The 27,607-nt window shown below is 32.7% G+C and overlaps 3 protein-coding genes across 3 annotated transcripts; 1 reads left to right on the forward strand and 2 right to left on the reverse strand.

Annotated features, from left to right (window-relative positions):
- Positions 1 to 1,909: 1,909 nt before the first annotated feature.
- LOC143231499 (uncharacterized) lies at positions 1,910 to 5,681 on the reverse strand. The gene is made up of 4 exons (XM_076466033.1): positions 5,480 to 5,681; positions 4,789 to 5,106; positions 2,740 to 2,831; positions 1,910 to 2,216 (listed from the first exon to the last, which is right to left on the reverse strand). The coding sequence occupies exons 2-4, from the start codon at positions 5,081 to 5,083 to the stop codon at positions 2,196 to 2,198; spliced, it is 408 nt and encodes a 135-aa protein (XP_076322148.1). The 5' UTR covers positions 5,084 to 5,106; positions 5,480 to 5,681; the 3' UTR covers positions 1,910 to 2,195.
- Positions 5,682 to 15,696: 10,015 nt separating this feature from the next.
- Positions 15,697 to 19,831, forward strand: LOC143232210 (uncharacterized). Its single transcript, XM_076467363.1, has 3 exons — positions 15,697 to 15,949; positions 16,915 to 17,024; positions 19,608 to 19,831. The coding sequence occupies exons 1-3, from the start codon at positions 15,751 to 15,753 to the stop codon at positions 19,626 to 19,628; spliced, it is 330 nt and encodes a 109-aa protein (XP_076323478.1). The 5' UTR covers positions 15,697 to 15,750; the 3' UTR covers positions 19,629 to 19,831.
- A 2,636-nt stretch (positions 19,832 to 22,467) lies between these two features.
- Positions 22,468 to 27,256, reverse strand: LOC143232209 (uncharacterized). Its single transcript, XM_076467362.1, has 4 exons — positions 27,023 to 27,256; positions 25,891 to 26,195; positions 23,956 to 24,050; positions 22,468 to 22,571 (listed from the first exon to the last, which is right to left on the reverse strand). The coding sequence occupies exons 2-4, from the start codon at positions 26,171 to 26,173 to the stop codon at positions 22,530 to 22,532; spliced, it is 420 nt and encodes a 139-aa protein (XP_076323477.1). The 5' UTR covers positions 26,174 to 26,195; positions 27,023 to 27,256; the 3' UTR covers positions 22,468 to 22,529.
- Positions 27,257 to 27,607: the final 351 nt, after the last annotated feature.

Here is a 27,607-nt window from a genome sequence, read left to right on the forward strand (position 1 = left end):
TACAGTACCCAGAGATGCCAACCATTACAATTTGAGCCTAATCATTACGATTTTGGTGTATACATTATCACTATACGCTCATACAGACAAATATTACGACTTGTTGCAACTCCCAAATTATTATATTTATAATATAGGCCAATACAATAAAGTGATAACTTGTTCCCCCAGGGCTTGAAAGGGGTAAAAAAAATTTATAATGAGGTACAAATAAATTTTGATAATAAATAAAAGACATAGTCGAAATGGCTACTTGCGATAATCATGTTTGTGCTTGAAATAATAAAAATATTTGTATCTCCGACGTCTACCAATAGTTTGTCAGGCAATTAGCGCTCGCATAGATGGGTATTTCTCGTTTTCTAAGCGGCATAGAAACATCAATGCGATCATTCACAAGATGGAAAAAAAGAGGCCTCGTTTACTAGATTGTCTTGTTTCTGGCAAATCTAAAAGGACTAAAACTGTGAATCAAAAATTTAGAAAAAAGTATAGTGCAGAATATCCGGTCATTGCATCAAAAGTCAGTGACAGTCATGCGTTGTGTACAGTTTGTCACATCGAATTTTCTGTGGCGCATGGCAGGATAAACGATTGTTCCAGACATACAAAGTCGGCATCTCACAACAAAAGGCTGAGACGAAGACAAACGATACAGATAACGACATTTATGAGTAAGAATTTAGAATATGAAACCATAAATGCAGAAGTGATGTTCACGCAATTCGTCATTGCTCATAAGTTACCCCTAGCTGTAGCCGATAATATAGAACATCTATTCAGAAAAATGTTCCCAGACTGATATAGCGAAAAAATATGGCTGTGCTAGAACCAAAACTACAGCCATTGTACAAATGTTGGATTGTGAAAATGACAAAATGATTTCAAACATACTTACTAACAGTGTTTACAGTTTAGCTACAGATGGATCCACAGATATGGATGACTGTAAACTGTATCCAGTGGTTGTAGGATATCTTGACCCTTTGCTTGGAAAAAGTGTTTGTTCTCTTTTGACAATGGTTGAATGGAAAGAAGCTTCAACGGGAGAGAATATTTTCAAGCTTTTGGACCACGAACTGACAAAGAGGAAAATTCTATGGGAAAAATATCTTAGCTTTTCTTCAGACAATGCCTCAGTTATGTCTGGTATAGGTAAAGGTGTGATGGGACACATCTCAAGACGACAGCCTAGCATTTACTTCATGGGCTGTGCCTGCCACCTCATGAATATTGCTGCCCAGAAAGCTTCCAGAAAACTGCCTTGCCCAGTTTCTGATATATTGATAGATATCTACTATCTTCTGGACAAAAGTGCTAGCAGAAAACAACATTTTAAAGAAGACGCCCGAATCATAATCCGAGGATCGTGAGTTCGAATCTCTGTCACACCAAACAAGCTTGCTCTTTCAGCCATGGGAGTGTTATAATGTGACGGTTAATTCCACTATTCGTTGGTAAAAGAGTAGTCCAAAAGTTGGCGATTGGTGGTGATGACTAGCTGCCTTCTCTCCAGTCTTTCACTGCTAAATTAGGAACAGCTAGCGCAGATAGCCCTCGAGTAGCTTTGCGCCAAATTCAAACCAAACAAAACCAAAACTACACTTTTCTAATTAACTTCAGATTAACAGATGTTATAAGTCTTGTTATTGCCATCACTGCTAATAATACTTTATTTCTCTTGAATTTAACTTACGAAATATGCCAATAAATAAACATTATCAAGAGATTGAGCAAGACGAGAAAGAGGTCAAATGATACCCAAGTTATCCATTCTTTTGCTCTGTAAGTAAACGCATTGTTGTTATTACTGACCATAAAATTTCTATAACTTCTTTGTTTTCTGATAACATATGAAAGGCAAAAGAAAAAAAAAACGTTGTTAATATTTTATTCTGTGCTGTTCGTCTCGGCTACTTTATACGAGGTACTTTTCGGTAACTTAAACATTTTTATTACACTTTTGTTTTAATATATATATATGTACATGCATGTATACAATTAAAGTCCTGTCCTCTTAAATTTATTCGACAGAAATATGTTTAACATTAATTGGATATTACAGAACTGTTTTCAGTGTCCTTAATATTTATGTATATATATTTAATAATTTCTAAGGAAGGTGATACAATTGCGATTCTATAAGAAAGGATTCTCTTTGTTCTGGAGTACACCAATCTTCAGTTTCTAACATTTTATGTCGCTTCCGTAGGCACCTACAAAATAACAAAAGTGTTTGCTATATTTTAAAATATGTATGTTTAATAAATTGAATGATTGTTGCTAGTCCAAAAAACCCATATAAGAAATTTTGTTCTTTTTCTCTGAGATAACTAAAAACAGATTTACTTCAGAGATGTGTTTAACCATACCTTTTGATCATTCATAGCTTTTTTTACAATTTCCTTTTATGTGATAATTAGTATATAAATCGTCTGTACTTTTAGTGACTTGTAATTACTTTTGCTTTTTGACCTTCTAAGTTATCCACACCTATCCAATTCTTAATACACATTCAACCTTTGTTTTCCGTTAAGTTTTTAATGCCGTTAAAGCCTCCACAAATTTATATTAGAAATACAAAATTTAATTATCCTTGTGATAAACCATAAAAGGTATTTTACCCCTCCCCATTTTTACCATTTTTTGTCATTTTTAGTAGGTCTTTATATTATCATTTTTACATACAGAGGTTGTTTTATTTCCTTATATCCCAATTTCAAAACATAAAATACTGACCATTGTAGTGGAAACACTTGATGGTCCACTGACTCCTGTCATAAAAATGTTCCAGGCCTCTAAAAATTTCTTTATCAAATCTTGTGCTCCGGCTGTAAAACATGCAAATTTACAAGAACATTTAGCCAGATGAATGTAATTTATCTGAAAGTATAATAGATTTTATTCACTTAACATAAAGCTTATTTTAAAGCAATGTTAAGTCCTGCTAGGTGAGATCTTTTACTGGCGATGAATTCCATTAAGAACTTTGAGATGAATATATAAACTATCTTTTAAGTTTTAAATTACCGTAATTATTTTAACAAAGAAAATATATCAAAGAAATTCACCTTATATTTCAGATTGAGTTGTAAGTGATAAGGATGAAAATACTTAACACTTGAAAAACGTAAGCATTGTTTTCATTTTAATTAATCCTCAAACGTTCATAAAAACAGCAGTAAAGATTGTTCTAAGAAACGTGGTTTAGTAGTTAGGGTACACGATTCACACTTTGCGAATCGTGGGTTCGATTCCTCTTTACTGAATGTGCTTGTCCATTTAGCCGGCAGGGGCGTTATAATGATCGGTCAGTCCCACTATTATTTGATAAAAGAATAATTAAGAATTCACGATGGGTGGTGTTGACTAGCTGCCTTCCTTCTAATCTGTCACTTCAAAATCAAGGAAGGCTAGCGCAGATAGCAATGAGTAGATTTGCGCGAAATTCAAACCAAACCTAAGTGTAAAGAAAGGCCGCGAAACTCGACAGCTTCAGTTATTCATAAGCTGATTATGTGAAAAGGTTTTATTTTGCTGAAAAATTAAGTAGGGTGTTAAGCTATATTCCCGTAACTCCATATTAAACACACAAATGTTGTATCATATACGTTTGATATTATAGGAATTAGCCAAGTTAACATCTTCTTTGAATTAATTCAAGACGTAATCATCTATTATGCGGAAATCATGCTCAATTGCATGTTGTGGTTTTTGTAATTTGTGGAAGTTAATATGTCCACCAAAGCTTATTCCACGACTCTCTTAAGCACCATGTTCTTATATAAAAATTGGTTTGTATTTTGCTGCAGGGTGAAGTACGATTCATCTTTAAAAAAAATTATTATTCCATATGCCACTGGTGCATTAGATGTGTTCTTGGTGCCAGTACAGGTGAACTCTTTCACGCCTATCTATGAGAAAAGAGTATGCCATTGGGCATATAGCGTTCAGGCCAGCTTTTGTTTTAAATTCTATGTCAAACTATTTGTGTACTGACAAGGTAGGAGTTGTATCTGCGGACATACAGGTATGTCACAACTGTAGCAAGCCAGATATCTGTTTGTGCTGTGGATGATGAGCTGTCTAGTATGAATCTCCGAACAACTGTACAGTAGCTTCAATGTATTGTTTATTTTCCAGTAACTGTTTGAGACCTTCTAGCCACTTAAAATAGCCAGCTATAATTAGCTAACCTCCATTTGCTTGATTACTAGTTCTCTAAAGGAATGAAGTAATAAACGTCTTTGAAATCTCGACTTGGTTCATGAACTGTATAGACTATTATGCAATTCACTTAGAAGTAAGACATGATAGTATGATACAAGTACATATATATAGCATTGGTTGCATGATTATTCATTTGTATTTAAGATAATATCGTTGACCATAAGATGCATGACTTGCGTAGAAATAAACTAGGGGAATGGTCTACATTGTTTTATTATCTATTTTTCTATTATCATAGTTTTAATATTAAAAATTTCAATTATCCTTTATTTATTTTGTGTAGTGTAGGAATCCTCCACCCTCACACATTACCCTGTACTTCAGTTTTCTTAACTTATTTTGAACTGCATAATTTTCAACATACTATGACGTGAAGAAAAATATAAAATAAATATTATTTATATGACGTAGAAGTTAATATTCTATTTAGAAAATAACTGAAGGCGTCAATTTTCACACCAATCATTTACATATCTATATATTTTACTTTCGTTATCTAAATTTACAGTTAGTTTATTTTATCAAAGAAATGTTCATATAATGAAAATCAAAACCTACCGGAAAGATTCTTTACAGTTTCGTCAATTTGTTTCATTACTGGAGTATCCCAAAATAATGCCATTTTTTTGACATCTTCTGCCGTAGATGATGCTAATATTAGCTTGAGGTTTTCAACATCACCTTGTATTGCAAGGGACCTTTGTCGTAGATCCTGTTTTTCAACTTTGTCTTCCAGCGGAAGAGATTTCAATTCTTTCTCAATACCATAAAAAAGATTCGAAAGTGATGACGCATGTATCAAGAGAACAAAATTTAGAACGGAAAGATTCAAGCTCAGTTTCCATCCTACCATGTTTGTAACTAAAGTGGAATTTTCTGTGGAGAAATAAAACAATTTTTAATAAGTATACTATTAGTTAGATTTCGTGAGTTTGAATGACGTAAAAAGTAACTAATCAGAAGTTATTTATGATTTTCTCAGAATTAAAATTGTTTAAAGTATTTATTAATTATTAACACTTGGTTATGTTTCCTAGAGAAAACCCGCATTTAGTTATCTGCTATATTCACAGCGAGAGATCGAACGCTGAATTTTAGTTCGTAAATTTACCACTGTCCCACCGGGATATAATTACTAACACATTGGTGTTTAAACACACGTACAGTTTAGAAAATCAAACAATCATTATTTGTCTTCTACGAAATATAAATTATTTATATAAAACATGAGATACGTGAAAATTCTAACTTTTTAAATTTCTCAGTTTTCAGACGAGTGAATTTTATATTGTGTATGACACAGAATCGATTATTTATTTTTCAGTGAAAGTTACTTTCACATCAAATTAAGTTAAAGTAGTTTCAATTTTAAGTAAAAACGAAAGTAATTTTTATAAAATTAAATGGTTAATTTTAAACAAATAGCATAGATATATTTTCACCGCTCTCCAGCAAAGAGAAGACAGAATTTATTGATTCATGTAGGAAGATACGTACTTATATAGTCTGAAAAACATTTTTTTTATCTATTTGCCCTTAAGTTTGAATAATCTCTTGATACCAAGAAAAAAAACTCATACAGCGAATATATTTAAAATTTTCCCATTGTTTGTTCAGTTGCAGAATACAAACAGTAACAGACAGACAAGACGCGCATTAACGCATGAGCTAACCTACTATACATCTTTACTAATCGAATAAACCGGTCAACTTCAGTTAAGGAATGATAATGAAACAAAGAGCTTTTCCTTATTTTGATAAACGATAAATCCATATATATTCTTACCAACTTGAAAAGTAGTTCTTCATTCACTCCTCTCTTTCATTTTATAAGTAAATCGCGTTCTTACAGTTTTCCTCAAAATAAGAAATAATCATTTACTTTTGCACTCGATTCGTAATCCCGAAGGTCGCGGGTTTGAATCCCCGTCACACCAAACATGCTAGTAAGTTACAACTAATAAAGAATCATAACTGTGACAATAGGGAAATAATGCACAGTACCACGTGCATTAAAGAAGAGAGGAACAGGACAAGCAATGAAACATAACTGTTTGATAAATATAAGGCCCATTAGAAAATTTAATTTGACTTATTTGGGATATCTCAATACCATATGTTCAATGTCTGCCAATCGTGTGAAATATGAATATAAAATCTGTGATAAAATTAATTAAGATTTATGCCCATACACTATTAATGTGCTCGTTATTCACACAAAATGAAGCTAATTAACTCTGTAGAGTTGGTTATTATACCTATTCATTTTTTTTTTAAATTTCTTATATGCATATCGTTTCGTAGATAGGGGTAATTCCTAAGAACACAGAGCCGATGATTCAAACAAGATTGTGGAAAAGTGCGATGTGACTGCGAGACACGCAGTCAGACATGTGGTTTCCTAATGCAGAAAGTAGAATTTCATGGACTTGATAGATAAGTGAGCTTTTGAAACGACAAGAACATTTACCATGAGTTGAAAATAAAAAGAAACGGGCTTTTACGAAGTTATAGACTAAATGAAAGGCAGCCAGCTGACCCCACCCATTATTAACTATTAGGTTATTGTAATCGAACTTTTACACCCAAAGCACTAAAACTAAGAGCACGATTTTTGTTTTTGCCGTAACAAAACGTGAACCATGAACTCTCGGTTCCACAACCTGGTACGCTAACTACTAGGCAATGCATAAACCTGGAATAAAGGAAACCCGTCGACTTATGTGACCTCATCCCAAACTTCAAATAGCCACATATATACCATGGTAAAGAATGTTTCTAAACTGTATTATACAGTGTACCTAAACTATCGTTCTCGCAATTTAGCTGTTTTTAGTAGCGTTCAGGAACGTGCATATGTGGTTATGCTAAGATAACAAATTAATGTCGTTTTTACTTCGATCAAATGGAAATTCCACACTCATTCGTTTAGAGGAGATCTATGGAAATTACACTAGTAAATTTTGGATTACGGGTCTTTCTGGGGGTTGGGAGACAGGAAAAAATATGGAAAGTTGGAACAGCTTTCAGAAGCAAGTTTACGAGGATTAATGAAACAGCATCGAGGACAGATGATGTTCGTAATTGCTTCATTTGGGAATACGTTTAATATATTGACTGAGGATGATGCAAAGTAAATCCAATCACACATAAAGCCATCTCCAGGTACCACTTGGATCATTTCCAGTCTTACGTTAACTTTTATGACAGTTTTTAGACGCCTTATTCTATATCCAATGTTTTGTGAAGTAAGCGTACGATTTTCAGTGTGTCTGCGAAGAAATTAGTTTTTAAGGTTAAGGTAAAATTAAATATCGGTTTTTTTTATAATTACCCTCTATGATTTTATGAATTGTGTCGTAAAACTGTGTATAAGATCATATTACTGATTAATGTTCCAAGTTGAAGACAGTGATCGTAAATTGTATTAAACTCTCGATTTTTGTCACTATCGGCTGAATGTTTTAAAAATGTCCTAAGGAAAAAAGAAGTAAGTAGTTATTTCTTGTGTTTCTTCTTTCTAATTTAACATTTTAGTTATTTTAATTATAATAACAATAAACTAGGACTAATGTCTGGATCTTAAAATTTATTTGGAGCTGGTCAGATAACTCTTGTACGACAAACCAACAGTTGTGCCCCTCGCTAGTACAGCGGTAAGTCTACGGATTTACAACGCCAAAATCAGGGGTTCGATTCCCCTCGATAGGCTCAGCAGATAGCCGAATGTGGCTTTGCTGTAAGAAAACACACACACCCAACAGTTATGAAAGGGCAAAAATCATACATGTCTCACTACCGTCTCTAAGAAAAGAAGAAATGTACAGTTTCAATGCAGTATTTTTAGAAACTTCTAGAAGTACTGATGATTAAGTTATTTTTTATACAGTGGAAATTTTTGCCTACACTAAACCATATACGTTTTAGCAGCTCGTGAATTCTAAAAGTAGGCTATCTGCTGTGTCCACTGAGAGGAATTGAGCCCCTGATTTTAGTGTTGTAAATCCGAAGATTTACCGTTATTCCAGCGGAGGACGAGAGTAACAATAACTGTCACTTTGTGTTTAAACTTAAGTGTTTCGATGACGCCGGTTTTTGAGCAGGGTCTGCGAAAGAAAATTTTCAGTTTAGCAAACTGAAAAATGAAAAGTGATTTTGGAGTAAAATATTCAAAATTAATATTTTGCTACGTGCACGATATAAAATTATTTTGATTGAAACGAGTTTTTAAAAATACTGTTACCAGTAATCGTTGTTAATTACTATACGCGTTTTTCCAAATATATTATTTTCATAAGGTATGGAGTCCCCCTATGGAAATACACTGAAAAATCTTAGCTTCTTCATATTACTTTTTATTTATACTGCTAAAAAAAATTAAAGGAACAAGTTAATATTTCAGTATATTTTTGTCATAACTAAATTTATGTATGAAAAATATATTCGTTCGTCTACAAGTGTATTTTTTAACCTTACGAGTGAGGTTTGAAGCGACTCAAACGAAACTCACCTCACTCAAGGAGAATATAACTCAATGTACCCTATATAAGGCTGTTACGTGAAACTATGCATTCCCCATTAATTCTCGAAACAAACACCAACATGGATCCGTCCAAGCAGCTGCGCCACTCATTTTACCATCTCTGGCGCCCCTTTGTGCTTTGGTGGGGGGTCGGGTGTAGATCGGCTTCTGAGCCACCCTGCTTCCACTCTCGCTTCATGTGTTTTTTTTTGTATATGTTACTGTTGACTATATTTGATGTTTTCTTTTTTTTTCTCTTATTGTTGTATCTATTTCTTTTTTTTGTTACTCGTAATATTGTCTATATTTCATATTTTTTCCATTGTTCTTGTTACTGTTGTTTATATTTAATGTTTTTGTATATATTAATGTTGTATATATTTACTGTTCTTTCCATTTGTACATATTAATATTGTATATATTTCATATCTTTTCCATTTGTTTATATTGTTGTTTATATTTAATGTTTTTTTGTATATATTCCTGTTGTATATATCTAATGTTTTTTTCTATATATTAATATTGTATCTATCTAATGTTTTTTTTTTTTTTCATTTGTACGTATTAACGTTTCTCGCTTGTTTCCATTTATTGTCCTGCTTTTTGTACCGTCTTTTTGCTGCAGTTTGTTCATCAGCACCTCGACTGGGAACTTCGTCAATGGGCTACCGGTGTGTAGACACTGAGAAGAGCGATTTTTCGCCTGTAGCATTGTCCAAGTCGACGCTTATGGAGGAGGTTCTGTAATGGTCTGGGCAGACATATGCTTGGGTGGCCGCACGGACTTACTCATACTCGACAGAGATGCTCTAAACGCACAACGATATAGAAACGAAATTCTGGAACCCATTGTGAGGCCTTTTGCCGGTGCTGTCAGCGAACGGCTGATTTTCATGCAGGTTAACGCGCGAGCCCACGTCGCCAGACTGTGTATGGACTTACCCGACTAGGAAGGAATAGAGACTTTTGAGTGGCCCGCCAGATCTCCAGATTTAAATCCGATTGAACATTGTTAGGATATGTTGTCGTGTTAGTAAACGCCAGCACCCTTCTCAGAATGTACAGGAACTTCTACAAGCCCTGGTAGAGGAGTGGGCTGCCAGACCCCAAGATAACATCGATAGACTGATTCGAAGTGTGTCAAATCGATGCCAGGAGTGTGTCACAGCCCGTGGAGGTCACACTAGATATTGAATGTTTCAAACATTTCTTGAATAAACGCATGTAAACTGTTTAAAGTATTGTTTCATACGGAATATTAGTTTTGGTGATACTGGTCATTTTAAAAAAATTAATTCTCCATGTTTTACCGTTCATTACACATTAAAAATGGGTACAGATGGAACTGAAATAAGGCAAATTACCTAAAATAAAATAATATCACATTTGGAACTCTGAGATAAATTATATAAAAAAACCTACTTGTTCCTTTACTTTTTTGAGCAGTTTATAATTGTTGTTGTAATAAATGTAGCTTTTATTTTACGCAATATAAGCAGTTTCTAAAACTAGTATTACTTTAATTTTCGTTTGTTGATTAGTTTGAAATAATCCAATTATTTTTGCTCCACTTGCAAAAACAGGATATTTGGAAGATCAACCACTGTGTTTCTGTCAAAAATATATAATAAGAGTGTATTCTACTGGAAAACATATTATGTAACTTTTATTTTATTTTATATCATTTATAGAAAATGCTGGTCCAAATTTATTATTCTATTAGGTTGCATAGCTTTAAAGTGTTTATATGTGTAAATAACATTACTTTCAGAAACTCAGACAGTCTAACACCTGTCAAACTATATCAATAATTTCTTTCAATAGTTGGTTGAATCATTCTGTGTAACCAATATATGCCTAACCACAATATCCAATGTCCTCCATACATTAACTTACTCAATTGACAAGGTTGTTCAGAGCTCTGACTTACTGACTCAGATTTTGAGAATGATTCGGAGAATTATTTATTCATTATTAAAATAATGATTATGTGAATTTAAACCATTGAGAGCTTTTTTCCGTCTGCTTCTATTTAAATGCACTAAGCAACGATGATGTTTCAGTGGGATTATATTTTATGAAATATCGATTGATCTGATATCTCATAAAATTTTAAATAAAGCAACAATAAAAAGAAAATAATATATACATAATACAGTTAATTGTGAGATTAAAGTAACTTCATATTTTCTGATCCTAACAACGTTAGAACATATTTGACAAACGTTGTTAACAAACTCATTTGTCTTGGAAGATTTGAACGAGCACAGATCTTTACGAAATGTCCTAATCTTCTTAGAAAATGCAGTTCATTAAAAACTTCCTAAATATCTCTCTTTGGTCTAAACTTTTTCTTATGCAGGTATGTCGAAAGATATCACAAGAAATGCAATGGTTCTGATTATTTGCTTCAACATCAGCCTTCACTCTAGTTGTAAACAAACAAATCATTTAATGTTTATATTGTAAAGTTGATTGCTATAACTTACTTCAGTAGTGAGTAAAAAACAAAATGATTTCATCTTAAATCTTGTCTAAATATCCTCTTCTGAGGAATGTCTGCTATAATTATATTTTCGGCCCTTTTGTGTATATATATATTTACATTCTACTGTAACATTTGTTTGTTGTTGTTTTTTTTGCTGTTAAGCACGAAACTACACGATGGGCTGTCTGTGCTGTGCCTGCTAGGGGTATCGAAACCAATGTATTATCGTTATAAGCTCTCAGACTTATCTCTACATCACTGTAATGACAAAGTAGTATTTTCTCGACTAGAACTGGATATTTTTGTTTGGTGTGATAAGTATTGTCCCAATGTAAAGTATCCCTGGACTTTTCTTTTATCCGTAGTAGTAGCTCTTTAAAGACAATATTAGGTTGTTTTCTGATTAAAGCGGTTCTAGATCCCTGTTTAGCAATCTCACTTATAAATAACTGTAAACGAGAGCGATGCCTTTCTAGAATTTGCATTAACATATTAAACCAATGTGATTTCTTATTGAACTAATCAAACCTAATCAAATGTTACCTGTACTCAAGTTTTATTACTTTCACTCTGGGTGCTAAACGACTTTTCTTGCTGGATAATAGAGACGTATTCAGGTATTCACAAAAGAAATCTAATATGAACAGTTTATAAGATAAAGTAACTGTTTTAATAAGAAAACTATTTGTGCAAATGTTTAACTTTTTACCACCTTCTTGTATTCGTATTATTTTCAACCAATTAAGTTTGCAAAGAAATATAGACAGTTTAATTATATTTTAGTAACAAGACAAAATAAAAGGTAAATAAATAAAATTGGTAATATGAGTTTAAACCGACATCGATTTCAGTGTTCTTAAGCATTTAGAAATAATAGAATATATATACATACATAAAAATCTATATTATAAAGTATAGTATTTTCAGATCAATCAAAATTACATTTTTATTTTAAATTTACGATTATTTTATTTCTCACGTAATCTGAATAAGCTGCTTGGGTATTCATAACTTAAAGCTAAATATTGGGCTATCAGTACTCTATTCACAGCATGGAATCGAATCCTTGGACTTTAGCATTATAGGTTTGAGACATACCACTGATCTACCGCAGGACGTCTGAAAAAAAAAGTACAAATTTGATCTGAAAGCTGTTTTCTCTTCTGGCAGCTCATTAGTTTTAATAATATAGTAAAGCTTAAAATTCTACTGCAGTAATGGCCACACCTATCACCTAGCATGGTCGGTTGGTTAGGGCATTGACTCGCAATGTGTGAGTTGCGCGTTCTTGTCTTTCACTACTGAATTAAGGACAGCTAACGCAGATATCCCTCATGTAGCTTTGCGCGAAACTTGAAACGATTGTTTGTTTTGGAATTTAGTAGTGTAAGACGAGAGAGAAGGCAGGTAGTCATCACCATCCACCGCCATCTGTTGGGCTATTCTTTTACCAACGAAGAGTGGGATTGACTGTCATATTATAACGTCAGATTAGGAGTCGAACGCCTTAATTCATCTGGTCATGCCGAGCCGTTTGAAACGAACCAAGAACCTTGTACAAATAATATGAAATACTAATCTGTATCAAAAATACTTTTTTATGTCTGACGTTGCAACTGTTATGGTAAAATTTACAATTTTCCATATTTCGAAGAAATCTTCTCGAGTGCAACTAGCCCTTGTGTAGATTTGCGCGAAATAAAACAAACAAACAAGAAACTTCTCGTGTTCAAGTTTCAATGAGTTAAAAACATTTGTTTGAAGTTAAGCACAAAGCTAGATAATAAGCTATCTGTGCTCTACGCACCACAGGTATCGAAACCTATTGTGTAGCGCAGACACACCACTGTGACACATGGAAACAAAGTTAAAAACTTCTATTATATTTGTTTACCTTTAAACATAATTCGAATGCTCAACATGAGATTTGCTCTATCTTTACAGAAGTCATGAATATCTTTGTTTAACTAAACGTAGAGATGAAGAAGAATGTTACTTTTAAGACACTCGAGGGCCCGGCATGGCCAAGCGTGTTAAGGCGTTCGACTCCTAATCGCAAGCGGTTCGAAGATCTGTTAGTTGGGCCGGAAAAGATTGCCTGGAAAGCCTTCAAAAACGTTGTTGACAATTGTCTTGGCAATTACAGAGCCCCACATTACATTCAGCTGGTAGACAAACTTCTCAAAGCATACAAAACAATGAAGTGCAACATGCCACTCAAGATCCATTTCCTCCACTCACATGGCCATGCGTGTTAAGACATGCGACTCGTAATCTGAAGGTCGCGGGTTCGAATCCCCGTCGCGCCAAACGTGCTCGCCCTTTTAGCCGTGGGGGTGTTATAATGTTACGATCACTCCCACTATTCATTTGTAAAAGAGTAGCCCAAGAGTTGGCGGTGAGTGGTGATGACTAGCTGCCTTCCCTCTAGTCTTACACTGCTAAATTAGGGACGGCTAGAGCAGATAGCCCTCGTGTAGCTTTGCGCGAAATTAAAAAACAAACAAACTGTTAAGACAGCTGAGTTAAAACTTCATAAATATTCACATAACTGATCCAATTTCTAGCAGAAATATAATCAACTAATAAAAGATCATTTAGCTTTGTTTGTGTTTTATTCAACAAATCCAGTCTAAGAAATTTAAATGATAACTTGTTGTTAACTTAAAAGACAAGTATGTTTACTGAAGCAGTACAATTTACTGATAAACAGTATCATAATAGATTTAACTCTTTCACTGTCTCGTTTGTGGATAAACAACTCTTTCACTGTCTCGTTTGTGGATAAACAACTCTTTCAGTGCCAGGTCTATCTTTAGATATGAAGTAAAACAAATAAGATACACGCGTTTTAATATTTTTTCACTGATATCTGTAACTAATAAACCTAGAGTTATTTAATATGAAACATCCTATCAAGCGAGAGAATTAAATACAAAATTATTATGTAGACATTAGTTGGCTCATACAATAGATCAAAGTAGAAATAATCAGATCTAATAGTCCATTCTAATTGTCTTCAAAGAACTGCCTGTTATTAGAATATGTATTGACAACTTTTTATAAACACCCCATATTTCGTGTTTGCCCATAAATAGTAGAAGTATTTATTAGAAAATGCAGAATGTTAGGAAGATAATTTCTGAAAATTATTCTCTTGCTAGTTCATGTACTCAAACTTCAAAGTGATAGATGATAAAATGTATCATGAACCACTTTTACACATTCAATTCTAAGGTTTCACTTCTATAGACCACACAATTTCTTTTTGTTCTTAATAAACAAATCAAATATCTCGTTTATTTTCAATTGCCTACTGCTATGATTTATCACTGATCGTGCTAAACCATTTTCTTCGAATACTTAGTGGTATCTAAATGTTAGTTTTAAGTAGTTTTTTTTAAATGGTACGTCCTGAAAGCTAAATTTTTGAAATATTATGGTGCATCACGTCTTTTGCTGGCGTTGTGTGGCTTGTGATTGGTAGTTTGTTTAATAGTACACCATACTAAAATTTTTAATGATTTTTAACAAGTCTCACTATTCTTGCCCTCTAATACTGTTTTCGGTAAACATCACAATACTTCAATCGCACTCCTTGTGCACCGTACATAATACCATAATAAATAATGTATTGTAGCTGATATAAACAATGTTTTGACTGAGGATTCATTGCAGCCTAGAAAAGTGTTGGTATTAGATGAAAGACATCGACACAGTGATATGCAACGTACAAAGTATGCGGTTGAGATACTGTTATGTTCACTTGAAATGCTGTTTTATATTTTACGATTAACCCGAAGAATACCTTTAATCATTGTTTATGGAGCAATCATAAATAAAATGCATAACTTGACTCACTGATATTTTCATCAAGGGGATTCGAAGGAACCATTTCAGCCTTTTCTCTTACTAAAAAGCGAAGGAGCCGCGTGAACAATTGTAACAGCTGCGTAAACAGCAAATAGTATCCTACAATAAATATAAAGAATATTAACTATTTCACCCGTGTGACTTTTCCTTCTTCAGAATAATCGAAAAAAATCCAACAATATCTTGCCAACATATGTCTGAATCACTTTTTATTTCGCTTTCCTGCATCATGGAAACAAAATTATATTTAGATTTTCACAAAGGAAGTATGACACATTTGATATGTTTCATTTGTTTGTTTTTTTAGTTGCAGTCGAGTCACCTTACAAACAAACGAAATGTGACAGATTGATACGAGACAATTCATAGAAGCAGCAAAAATATTTCGAGTTGCAGATGTATGTGTCATTAACAAATACAAGTGAAATGTTAATTGCTACCAAGAAACGCCCAGAGAAAATCTCTCTGATTTGTTTAATTCCTAATCGTCATAATGTAGCCGAGCTTTCAATACGGTTACAATCGATTTACTCTCTCTATATATATAGTCAAACTCTCAGTCTTTAGTACAAAGTTTCAACGAATAAAGTTCTTTTTCATTGTTACTTCAAAGCTATTTCGTTAATTAATTATAGCAATGAAGTGTACAGTTTTAATTATTGCCTTTATCTTTGCTTCCATTATAGCAACCATTATTATTGCTTCCCCATTAGAAACAACAGACATTGACTACGAAACAGAATTACAATTAAAGAAAAGCGCTTTGTTTTGGGAAGAAATGCCAGCTCTTGACACAGTAATGAAAAGAATTATGGAGAAAGTTAAAAAACTTACTGGTGAGTAAGAAAAGTAAAATCATTAGAAGCTTGTTTGTTTGTTTTGAATTCCGCGCAAATTTGCACGAAGGCTATCTGCGATGATCGTCCCTAATTTAGCAGTGTAAGACTAGAGGGAAGGCATGTAGTTATCACCGCCCAACGCTAAATCTTGGGTTACTCTTTTACCAACGAATAATGGGATTGGCTGTTACATTATAACGCCCCCACAGTTGAAAGGGCGAACATGTTTGGTGTGATGGAGATTCGAATCCACAACCTTCAAATTACGAGTCTAGTGCCCTAATCACCTGGCCATGCTAGGGCCCCCTATTAGAAGCAATAAAAATATTCAACACCATAAACAAGGTGGTAATTCTACTATATGTATAGCTACTATTAGTCAAATAACATTTCTCTTGTCAGACATTTCAGTTGAGTTCCTTTGGTAAAGTACATTGTATAAAGAATCACTATATCTTTATAAAAATGTACTTATTTTATTTTTAAAGTTTATATTTGGTTATATAAAATTTATTAAGAGTTGTTTAGTGTTTAACCTAAGTTGTAGTACTTATAATTCGCAAGTTAATCTGGTGGTTAAACTAATTAGTGATTCGATTTCTGTAGACAAACAGTGAGTGAAAGTTCTCATTATGTGGAAAACATGAAAACAGATAAATCATTTTCTAAGTACAAACAGTTGTAGAAATTACTAGTTATAATCTCACAATTATCACTTAGAATTCCATAATGTAAAAATAATCGATCATGTAATATTTATTTCTTGTACCTTTCGCCCCTCTCCACACAGAAGGCTTGTAACACTACAAACTGGGTTTCAATACCCACGGTGAGCACAAAATAGATAGTGTACTGTGCATGGTAAAAACAAACAACAACAAAATATTGATACTCTTGACGACTTTATGAAAAAACATGCATATATCTTGTTATAATTATCATTTTATAATATTTTGTCATAGATGGACTGCAAATGCTTGTAGAGCGGTCTATCAAGGCCTGGCAAATCTTCATGGGTGCAGACAGCGGAACAACGGGAACTGAAGGAAGTGTAACAACAGAAGGGGAAGCGGTAAGAGTTGTATGGCAGTGCACCTGTCAGTTACATAATCAATGGGTTAAATGTTACCAAATACATTAAATCTGTCACACTCATATTTAACCATTATTTTAACCTTTGTAACAGTGAGAAGATCCGTGTCCAATTCCAATTTAGACAATCTCTTCACTTATTTATTTGTTGACAACATTATTTTTGGCAACTACCAACTCTGCAGATGAACCCCTAACAGCTATATAATATAGTGTCCCAACTGTGCTTCCTAAACAAAAATCAAAAATAGAACATGAATTACAAATCCTTGTTCATTAGTTTCTGAAATACAGCTGGCAGATTTCAAAAATTCATATAGTTAACACAGTAAACATTTTTAGAATATCACTACAAAACATTCCTAATCAAGACAATAAAATTTATTAACAGAGTTGTAAAATCGCCATATTTCACTCGCTTGTTAAGTGAAAGGAATGAAATTGAATAACAATTAAACACACGTTAGTTTGATGTTTTATTTAACTTTGATTAAATACAAATCTATTCTGTTAATCTAATACATCTCCGCTGCAATACTTTTAACGCTTTATTTCAAAGCTTCAAACTTGTAGATGCGTAAAATCACCAGCTGGTCGAAAGTATGTATTGCATCAAATAAATCAATGGCTGCCACAAAGTATCAAGCGACTACGTAACTCAAAATGTTGGTTTCGCAAATCCAATTGAAAAAGAACCTCGAGTTTGCTCGCTTGCCTTTTTTGTATCGTTAAATATGAAATTTAATTCAAGGCACTTATTAATTTGACAGCAAAACGCCTTACTCTAAGCGTATATACTATACACTATGCAGAAATGTTTAAACTAGAATTTTTATCTTTAATGCTAATTCTTTTCATTAGATAACATATCCTCAATAAATATTCTAGTTTACACTTAAACTTGGTCCACTGTTCAATGAAAAAAAAGCTAAAAAAACTAATGCAGTGGTAGTCATAGTATTGTTACGGGGCCCAGGAGTAAAGTAAAAACCAAAAACCTTACGGCCTTTTTAGTTCATCACACGACTTGCACACACCGTACCCGTTTTAATGAGTACAATCTAAACAAATTGATTAAACCACAAACACAATTCTGAATTAAATGATTGGTTAAGACTGAGATGGCAGGAAAGAGCAGTAAGTCGAAACCATATTATTATTGTAACTAGACTTTCAAAACATCAGCTATCATATCAGTACGTTTATCCCAAAAGTACTTCTGTAAATAAAGGAGTTCTGAAGTAATATGAAAGTTCTGTAAACGCAGACATGAAATTTAAAAGTCCATTTGTCTTATATCTAACATTAGTTAGTCTTTATCAAGTATGAGGTATATTTGGTGAAGAGATACATTACACTATTACTTGTTACTGGTTTTTTTGCTTTAGTTGAATTAAGGTTCAAAACTTTACCTTACTTCATACAATCAGTAGTTAAACTTATAATGTTATTTTACGATTTATGTAAGACCATTTTAAAAACCTTGGCAAGCCTTTTTCAATATGTTGTTGAACAAGGTATTTGCTAAAACACATTTACATTCGCCTTTTGCTTACATGCGTTCAAATGAAATGCAGCGCACGCGTAGATAGTGAGGTTGCAGAAAACTGAGTACTATAATGACAGATTTGTTTCTGATATAGGACCTGTGATATGATTAATTAAACGAGTACGCACAGAAGATGGATCAAATAGAAAAATAGGAAACTGACATTAAGATAAATGCTTTGAGCGAAAAGAAAATAAAGCTGAATTTAACAGGAATGCTAGAAACAAGCAAAAAGTCCTGAATTCTCCCTACCCTTGTCGTGCTGTGTAGTCTGAAATCTAAACGAGTGAGTTAGATAATATTGCTAAAAATTACAGATTTTGTTTGTTGTTCTTCAAATTCAATTTATACAACAGTGATTATCTTCATGCACAGTCTGAATATACTTGTCTCATTACGCAAGCAGTTCTCAAATAGCTAGTAAGTAGTGTTATAACACGTTTCACTTTTTGTTTTCCTTTCGGTGACTGAAATGGTACGTATTTAATAAGGAGGGGCACAGGCATACGGAATCCTTGACCCAATTCTATTTGACTGTGCCCGGAATTTCCATTATGTGTCTTGAAAAACAAGAAAGGAAAACCATGTTCGCTAAAATAGCGTAACCCAAAATTTACGCAACCCTACTTTTTAAGCACGTAGCGACACCTGTGTTGATAATATAAATTTGACCTTCATAAGACATATTTTACCCTTTTACTAAAGTTTATAATTCGATTTACTGTTCAAAAATACAGATCACAAATACCACTCGAATTGCTTTTTCTGACATGAGTTCATACTTTATGTTTTCTATCTTTAAATGTTGATTCTTGCAATAGATGGCGTTTTCTCAATTCACATCCTAGTTTACAACATTTCACTAATATTAGAAATCTCGAACAGTTTTAAACTATACACCCATAAATAGAAAAAGAACTGTTATTAATTTCATAATTTTTCTTACTCGTATTATTAAAGAGGTGTAGTAAATTATCATTAAACAACAATAATCACTTCTATTTTCATTTCTAGACGGAAGAATATCCAGCCTAGTAACAAAGTGAAACGACATTGAATTTTTTGTCCAAGATCAAAGCTTCCGCTGACATTTTTGTACCTATTGATCATATTTTTTAAATAATTTATTACTGTTAATCATTTTGTAATATTGATATTACATTATTTGTAACTATATCTAATGAGTGTTTAAAATCAGCTTCATATAAAGTATTAATAATAAATCATTACAAATTAGTCTTAAATGTTGTAATTTATTTCGTGTCCACGTTTATCAATTTCTGAGTAAATTGAATCCAGAATTTTACCATTATATATGATAATGGGTTCATGTAATACACAATCAACTTTCAAAATACCCTAGAGACAGATATATGTAAATCAGAATAACCAAATTAATCACCAAATTCTTATGTATATATAGGATTGTTCCTCACATAATTATGTCAAAACGACTAACATCTTTAAAGTAGGCCTTCACTCTACGTTTAGGCAAGAGCTCCCCCCAATGGCACAACGGCGTGTCCGTGGACTTACAACGCTACAATCCGGGTTTCGGTACCAGTTAAGGGCCGAACACAGATTAATTACACACAAACAAAAGCTTAACTACAAAATACAATATACATTTTGGTGCAGCTCAAAATTATTTGTGTTTACCAATTATTACCCAGTGGCTCAGCATAAGTGCAGGGCTTATAACCATAGATTCGGAGTTTGTTCACCTCGCCTTACACTGCGAAGATAGCCTATTGCGTACTTTTGGGTAAAGAACAAAATGTATTAAATGTAACCTTATTATAAATTCCCGAGATAATAAACAGATGGCGTATCTAGGATACCAGTGCTGAGATAAACAAAATACGCGATTTTAGAGGTTTAATCGAAACTCCTACAACATAAAAGAACAGATCTTTGTTTGTTTTAACTCAAATGTGTACAATAGATTATGCATATTCTGCCCTCCACTGGGAATCGAATACCGGATTTTAGCGTTGTAGGTCCGCAAATTTACCGTAGACTCAGGAAAACTCAAAAAAACAGAATAACGACTAAATAGTATCAGACTCAGCTATGTCTCTGGCAAACCTTTATAAAGTGGTAAACAATCATTAATATAATGATTTAACAGAGTTTAGTTTGTTATTAAAGTTATTCTTGAATGATATGAACTTTTATTTTTAACGGTAAAATAACTTGTAGAATTCACAAAGTGTTTAAAGAGAGCATTTAAAGTTAACATTTAGGCTTGTGTCTTACAATTATTATTCAACAATCTGTACGTACTATAACAAAAAAATCTAGTACTTTTCTTCACGCTATTTAAATAAGCTAAATAAAAGTATTAACATGTCCACTTAACACTAAATGTAACTGTTCAAGACAACTGATGGTAAAGAATTTGATGTAAAGTAATTACAGGAAGATCAAATCTGTTGCTTGTTAAATAAATTAGCTTATCAAACAGTTAGTTCTTTCAGTGGAATAAGATAATAAAACATCAGCTACTCAGATCTCTTGATGTAAATATTTTAGCATCTCCCAACTACTCTTGTCATCTGACGGTAAAAGACTGAATTATTAGATGGGATTAATGTCAAATGAAGAGGAAGGTTAATACAAACTATTAGAGATTTGGACTGTCATGGCCTTCATATTGTTCATGATAGACCCTACACGTATCAACTGATCGTATCTATTCTATTAAATGCTTTATATTTAGAAAATACTTCTACTTTTAGTAGAATGATTCACAAAATATTATAAAAATACCGCCTTAAAAATCAACATACGAGTACACCATTGTTTAGTGTTACATAACATTAAAAAATGTGTCCTTGGAAACCATATTTATTAAATCAGTGACACTTAAAGTTCTGATATTACAGGAGGATTGTTTGTGTAATTAAATAAAACATATTTCAATATTTCTGTTTTCTGCGTGTACTACTCTTGAAAGGCAGGAATTAATATCATGGTATCATGGTATCATGTTATTACTACTACGTAGTATTATAGACATGATCTAAATACTTATTTTGGTGAAGAATGTTAAAGACACATTGATATGTCTTAATACTGTGCTTTAAAACGGTAAATATGCCAGAGAAGGTAATATCCTTTCAAACATTTGATCTCTGTTTTCATAACGAACAGAATCACTTACTCCTTGTTTAAGAGTTAAGAGTTTCGTTTGTTTATCTTCTGCCACTTTAACTATTTCAAGTTTCCAGGAATATGAATGATATTTTTGTTAACATTTGATAGTGTCAAGTGCACTTTCTTATTTTACTGTGTCTAACCTAATGAAATAGTGTTGTGCTAGTTTATAAGTATCAGGAAACATAATTAAGTCTATACTAATTTCATAACGTAAGGAGACAAAGGGTAGATATTCTAATCTTGGAAGATATTTTAGTACAAGTTAAATCGTCTGATGCTATAACATGTTTCAGAAAAAGGTAGATCAGTTTATAAACAAATGTTATTCATCTGTGTAATATAACGAAAAAACTTAACAATAAACGTTAAGTGTTATAAACATCCATTGTTGTAACTTTCTCTCAAAATCTAGGTACAAGTTTATGAAATATGTATGTACAGATTTAGCACTAAAGTGATATTGAAATCCAGTCACAACTTACTCATATGCCAATTACGAAACAAGCAATGTAAGATAAACATGAATTCTTGTGTGTGTAATCGGTAAGATAAAAATAAAAACAAATAAACAAATCAGTGTTGCATGAATTGTAACGAGAGTCATTATGAATATTTTAACATAAAAGATTTACAAAGAAATAATGTTGACTAAAAGACATATCCTTGGTAATCATACATTGATATTACTTTCTATATTAAAGAAGTGAAACTGTTAAGAAAGAAAACGTTTTATTCGTTCCCATCGTTTGTTCTGATGATCAGAATATTGAACATTTATTTTGATCCTTCTACCTCAATTCTTGTAGTTGTCACCTCCTGGTTAAGAAGAAAAGAGAAAGTAATAAGAGTTCTAAAAACTAAGTGTAATTAAATCATAATTTACACAAAATCTCTAAATTACTGTTCTGGTCACAATGAAAATTTAATTTAAATATGTGTCAATTAAAAATTGCTCTTTACGGATTACTAAATATTAATAGTATCTGAAACATAATGAAAAACAAAACATTAACTGTTGATAATATAAAATTGAGTTCTCAAGCACCAACAAAGTAATGGAATAGTGTGTAATTGTTTCTTGTAGTAATAATTACAATTTACTTAAAATTGTATATCTTTATAGGCTTAAACCTCTTGTTACCAATACAAGAAAATTTCAACCAAAAATCTCTCTAATAAAAAATAATAAACTCTGCCTTGTTGAAATTAAAAAATAAGATTTCTAGGGACCCGCAGGGGTTATTAACATATAAGTTAAACAAAAACAACAGTATAAACTATAACATAGAGATGTTCATAAAAACATTAGTACCATTTGCTATCTGCAGAATATTCACCACGTTCGGAAATGTCAGTAAATAATGTCGTATATATTTATATACTCATAGATAATACTAATATTTCACTCCCACTTAGGTCAGTTTCTTGCTGTTGAATCGATAACAGTAAGACTAGTTGAAATCCTCAAGATGTTTACTACTTATAAACACCTTTTCCCGTTATTGTAGACTTTTTTTTTTATAATAAAGCGTGATATATATAAATTTAAACAGAAAATGAATAAAGACCACTGAGTGCTAGTAACCATCATTTACCATCATTTGAGTACAACTCAATTTCAGTAATAGGCATTATTTCCCGAAAGTGGGCCAAAGGCCGTCTGGAGGGCTACCTGTTTTAAGCACTCGCAACATTATACAGTAGTGTGTTGTCCATCAGTCAGTTAGTAGGCACTAAACTGACGTCACATTATAATTTGTACTGTCATGACGTCAGTAAAACTGCACATTCCATGAATTACGAGAAGAATTATGCGTTCTGTAGGCTACAACACAGAATGACGTACGAACTACAAAAGCAAGAAATAAAAAAAAAATTGTTAACTTTAATTTTGGTTTAATTTACACTGAAAACAGAAAATTTCGGGAACCCTACGGAAGTACATCTAGTAAATAATATGTATACATATATATACGTATTCACATAATACTAAATAATTTTGTTATGTACCTAAGGTAGTAGGCATAATCAATGTTAAGAACATTCTACTGTTTTCTCGAAATAACAGGACTGCATCTAACGATTAATAAAACATTTTAACAATCGAAATACTAAACAGTAATTAAAAGTCAAGAGATAACCTCTCTAACAAGAGAAAATAATTTATTTAAATTTCTATAACACATAATTACTGGCCTACCTCCTTTTCACCATCTGAATCGCCTTTATTAGACAGTCCTTTAAGTAGTCCATTAATCCCAGAAAGGGCACGGTTGACTAGGTCCTTCAAAACCACTGTGAAAACAACATTAAATAAGAAAATTATCGTTTTGTTAGAGATTTCGACAATTTCAGTATTATTTTGAAACATCTGTATAAAGACAAGTCTGCAGATATTTTCTGTTCTAATGAGATGATCGATCTTATATTGTGGTTGAAATAAAACAAAAGTAAGAGTCGACTGTGATTCCGACGTTTTCACTAGTGAACAGGTTTTAATAGCCCATAATTGCATAAAACGTACGAAGAGTTTCACTGTGTCAGTCTAGACTAATGTAAAAGACGCTGACATAAATGTTTGGCATGTCATAAAGAAATTACTATTTTGATAAAAATCGGCAGCGGGAAACGTATTTTATTTCTTAACTATGGCTAGTTTCTTTATGCAGCAAACTTATATGAAAATCTGGGCAATCAGCGCGTGATGATCGTTGTGCCAGTTCTCTAGTGAAGCACTTACTTTGCATGAAAATTCATTCTAGTCAAGCTGTGTCAGCACTTCCCAGAAGTCACTACGTCAGAAGATTAGTCTCATTATTAAAGGAAACTAAATCAATCTTTTGTGTGTCTTTATTTTGACATATATCCAGAACGTCTGATTTAACGTGAAAAAATAATTAACGATTTATCTATTGCACTCTCCACATACAGAATCAGACATAAATGATTTAGTCCTGACAATAAGTGCTCAGTCTAAGGGTACAATAAGCACTACGTAAAGCTGAGTATGTTATGCTTACTTAGAATTTCTAGCTAAGTACAGGCAATCTGCATTAAAATATCGAAACATTTATATGAATATGCCTGTGTCATGAAAGGGTTTTAGTCATAATAACTGTACGTTATACTTACAAAATTTTTATCAACTACCTGAAGAATACCATAAAATGTCCATGATTTTTATCTTGAGAAGATGAAGACATCCAGTGGCATTATGACCATATGACAAAGGTAAAAAGTCTGTGTTTTGGAGTGATGTAATGATGATATTATTAGTGTTCCATAATGATGTATTGATAGTGTTATTCAAGTAGAAAAAAAAGGAGGAAAGATATTCATGCAATAGTGAAAAGATTTGACGAAGTGGAGTACCTTATTTGACAAAGCAGATGAACATAACTAAAAAATGTGCAAGAAGTTTGCAAATGTATAGGATTTGATGAAATAATAACATGTAAAGGACAAATCATCTAATACTTTTCAGCTTAAAATGAGGAAGAGAAGTGTAGTTTCAAGTTTGGTATACTCAAGTAGAAATGTAACTCATGAGATTTGTTTTAGTTGGACAGCAGGAAAGTTTGAAAAACGTATTCCCGGAAGAATCAATCAAGAACGGACAGAAAGGACAAACTTAGACACAACTGTAAAAACAATAAATAAATCTCTGTACTTCTTACGAGAAATATGTTGGCAACCTTCTATGTTGTTCAGGGCAAGTAGGATAAACAAACATTTGCATGTAACGGTGACACTGTCTTTATACCATATTCTCAAGCGAGGCCAAAGTTCTAACACTAGATTCCACAATTCTATATTATCTACGTTAACCGAACAGCGGGAATGATTGTCACTCTTACAATGAACCCATTGATGAAGATGCGAAATGTGCCTGGTAGCATTATGGCTCGAACTAGACACCTTTAAACCTCTTAGTACAATAAGATAATCTCTAGGCCATACAACGATAGAAACCGGGTTTCAATACCCATTATGTAACAAATACTCCTCTGTGTAGCTTTCTGTTTAATTACAAACAAACAAACGTTTTCGATTTTTAGCAAAATTAAAACTATGAAGTATTTTCAAGTAAATTTTGTCTGAATGTTTATCTTCGATAAACAAAAAATGGACTTACCTCCAAACTTTTCCACGTAATCGGAGATTTTAGTGACTCCTGATTCTGGGTCGTCAGAATCAAAGAACTTTTGAACAGAATCCAAAATACCAGCTTCCATTAATTGAATTTCTTCTTCTTTCCTAGTTTTCTCATCATCATCAGTCTTCTGTTGTGCAGCTTTTTCAACATTATACTCACTTTTTGCATCTTTAACATCCCATAAAGGAGGGGGAACACAATGGGATTGCAGGAACAATGATCCCGAAAAGCATAGCACTATAACTGCATGCATGGGCTTCATAATTGTTATCTTAAACTAATGGCTAAAAAAGAACAATTTTAATGCATATTCAAATGCCATATTCTTCACTTTTCCAATACAAACTTCAAGAAATATAAAGTATCTTAAATAAAGATACGTATATAGATTAAATATAAGGTATAAAGCTTTAATAGCATAAAAGAAAACTTAAATTAGACATAGCACGTGTTGAGAAATTACACATTGTAAATTAAATGATTATGTTTTGATAATAATGTCATACAGTGATAAAAAAGTGCATACGAAACTTTTCTTGGAGGAACTAACCCCATCATCGTTCCCTTATTTCTATCAATAGCGTAACACGAGTGAATATTAAGTTTAAGTAGTAACGTAATATCGTATGAAGAGAGTTCAATATACTGAGAAGTTTTTCTACCAGAAAGCAGCTAAAGTGAAGCATCTTGAGTCAGTTAAGTATGAGCTCTTAGTCTGAGCTACCAGATATCACAAATCAAAGTTAATGAACAAAGTAAAACAAATAATAGTTGAAAACTTTTATCTTAATGTAATTTGTTAGGAAAACAAACAAACTGCTCCTAATATTCTATTGTGTACCTTTACAAGTCCAGCTACTTATGTCTAGGTACCCTAGAATATTTGAGTTTTATACCATGTTGATATATCACAACATTTTTATACCATAGTTAAAATATGACAAGTGTTCATTACTACAATTGATAAGTCATTTTATGATTTTTTTAGAGGAGTAAGCTTAAATATGTTGCAGAAAAATCCAAATGTAACAGTATTAGACACTCTGTGCTTGAGTGTTTTAAAATAGTTAACTATTACCCAAACTGTTCCTTCTTGGTAAATGTTACTTACCTGCAAATATTCTGTAAGTGCGCGGGTAGCTGTGTACCAGGGTTGTCACTTGGATAATGACAAGAATAGGCTATGAAGCAACTCAATTAATGTTTCTCTATTTTGTTCTCTATCAAATCAGAAAGCGTTTGTTCTACCTTTAAACATTCTTATTGGCAAGGAGAAATGAGCTTGTTTAGTAGAATTTAACGATGGTTGGTAACAGTGGGGAAGTAACAGTGTGGCATTATGCCAACATCACTTCATATGCTTGTTTACTATGTGTAAGCATGCAGAAACGGATAGTGGGGCACATCTAAGTTAACAGGTTTATCTGACACTTCATGCATTTTACTACTTGGATGTAATTGGAAAGAAAATTTATAAATAGTGCATGCATGGACGTAAGCATTCTTGTTATAAGATGAGCCATAATCACTACAATTTGGTTGTTATTGGCTCAAAGTTGTCATTGTACAATGCTAACTTTTAACTTTTTAAATATGGAAACAATAATTTTTTATGGAAAAAAGATGGAAAATTACATACAGTTTTTGCAGTAGGTGTTTAAATAACCAGCGATAACCCAAAGTTAAGTCAGAAAAT

The sequence above is a fragment of the Tachypleus tridentatus genome, chromosome 11, assembly GCF_004210375.1.
Source record: "Tachypleus tridentatus isolate NWPU-2018 chromosome 11, ASM421037v1, whole genome shotgun sequence".
Classification (NCBI taxonomy): Eukaryota; Metazoa; Arthropoda; class Merostomata; order Xiphosura; family Limulidae; genus Tachypleus; species Tachypleus tridentatus.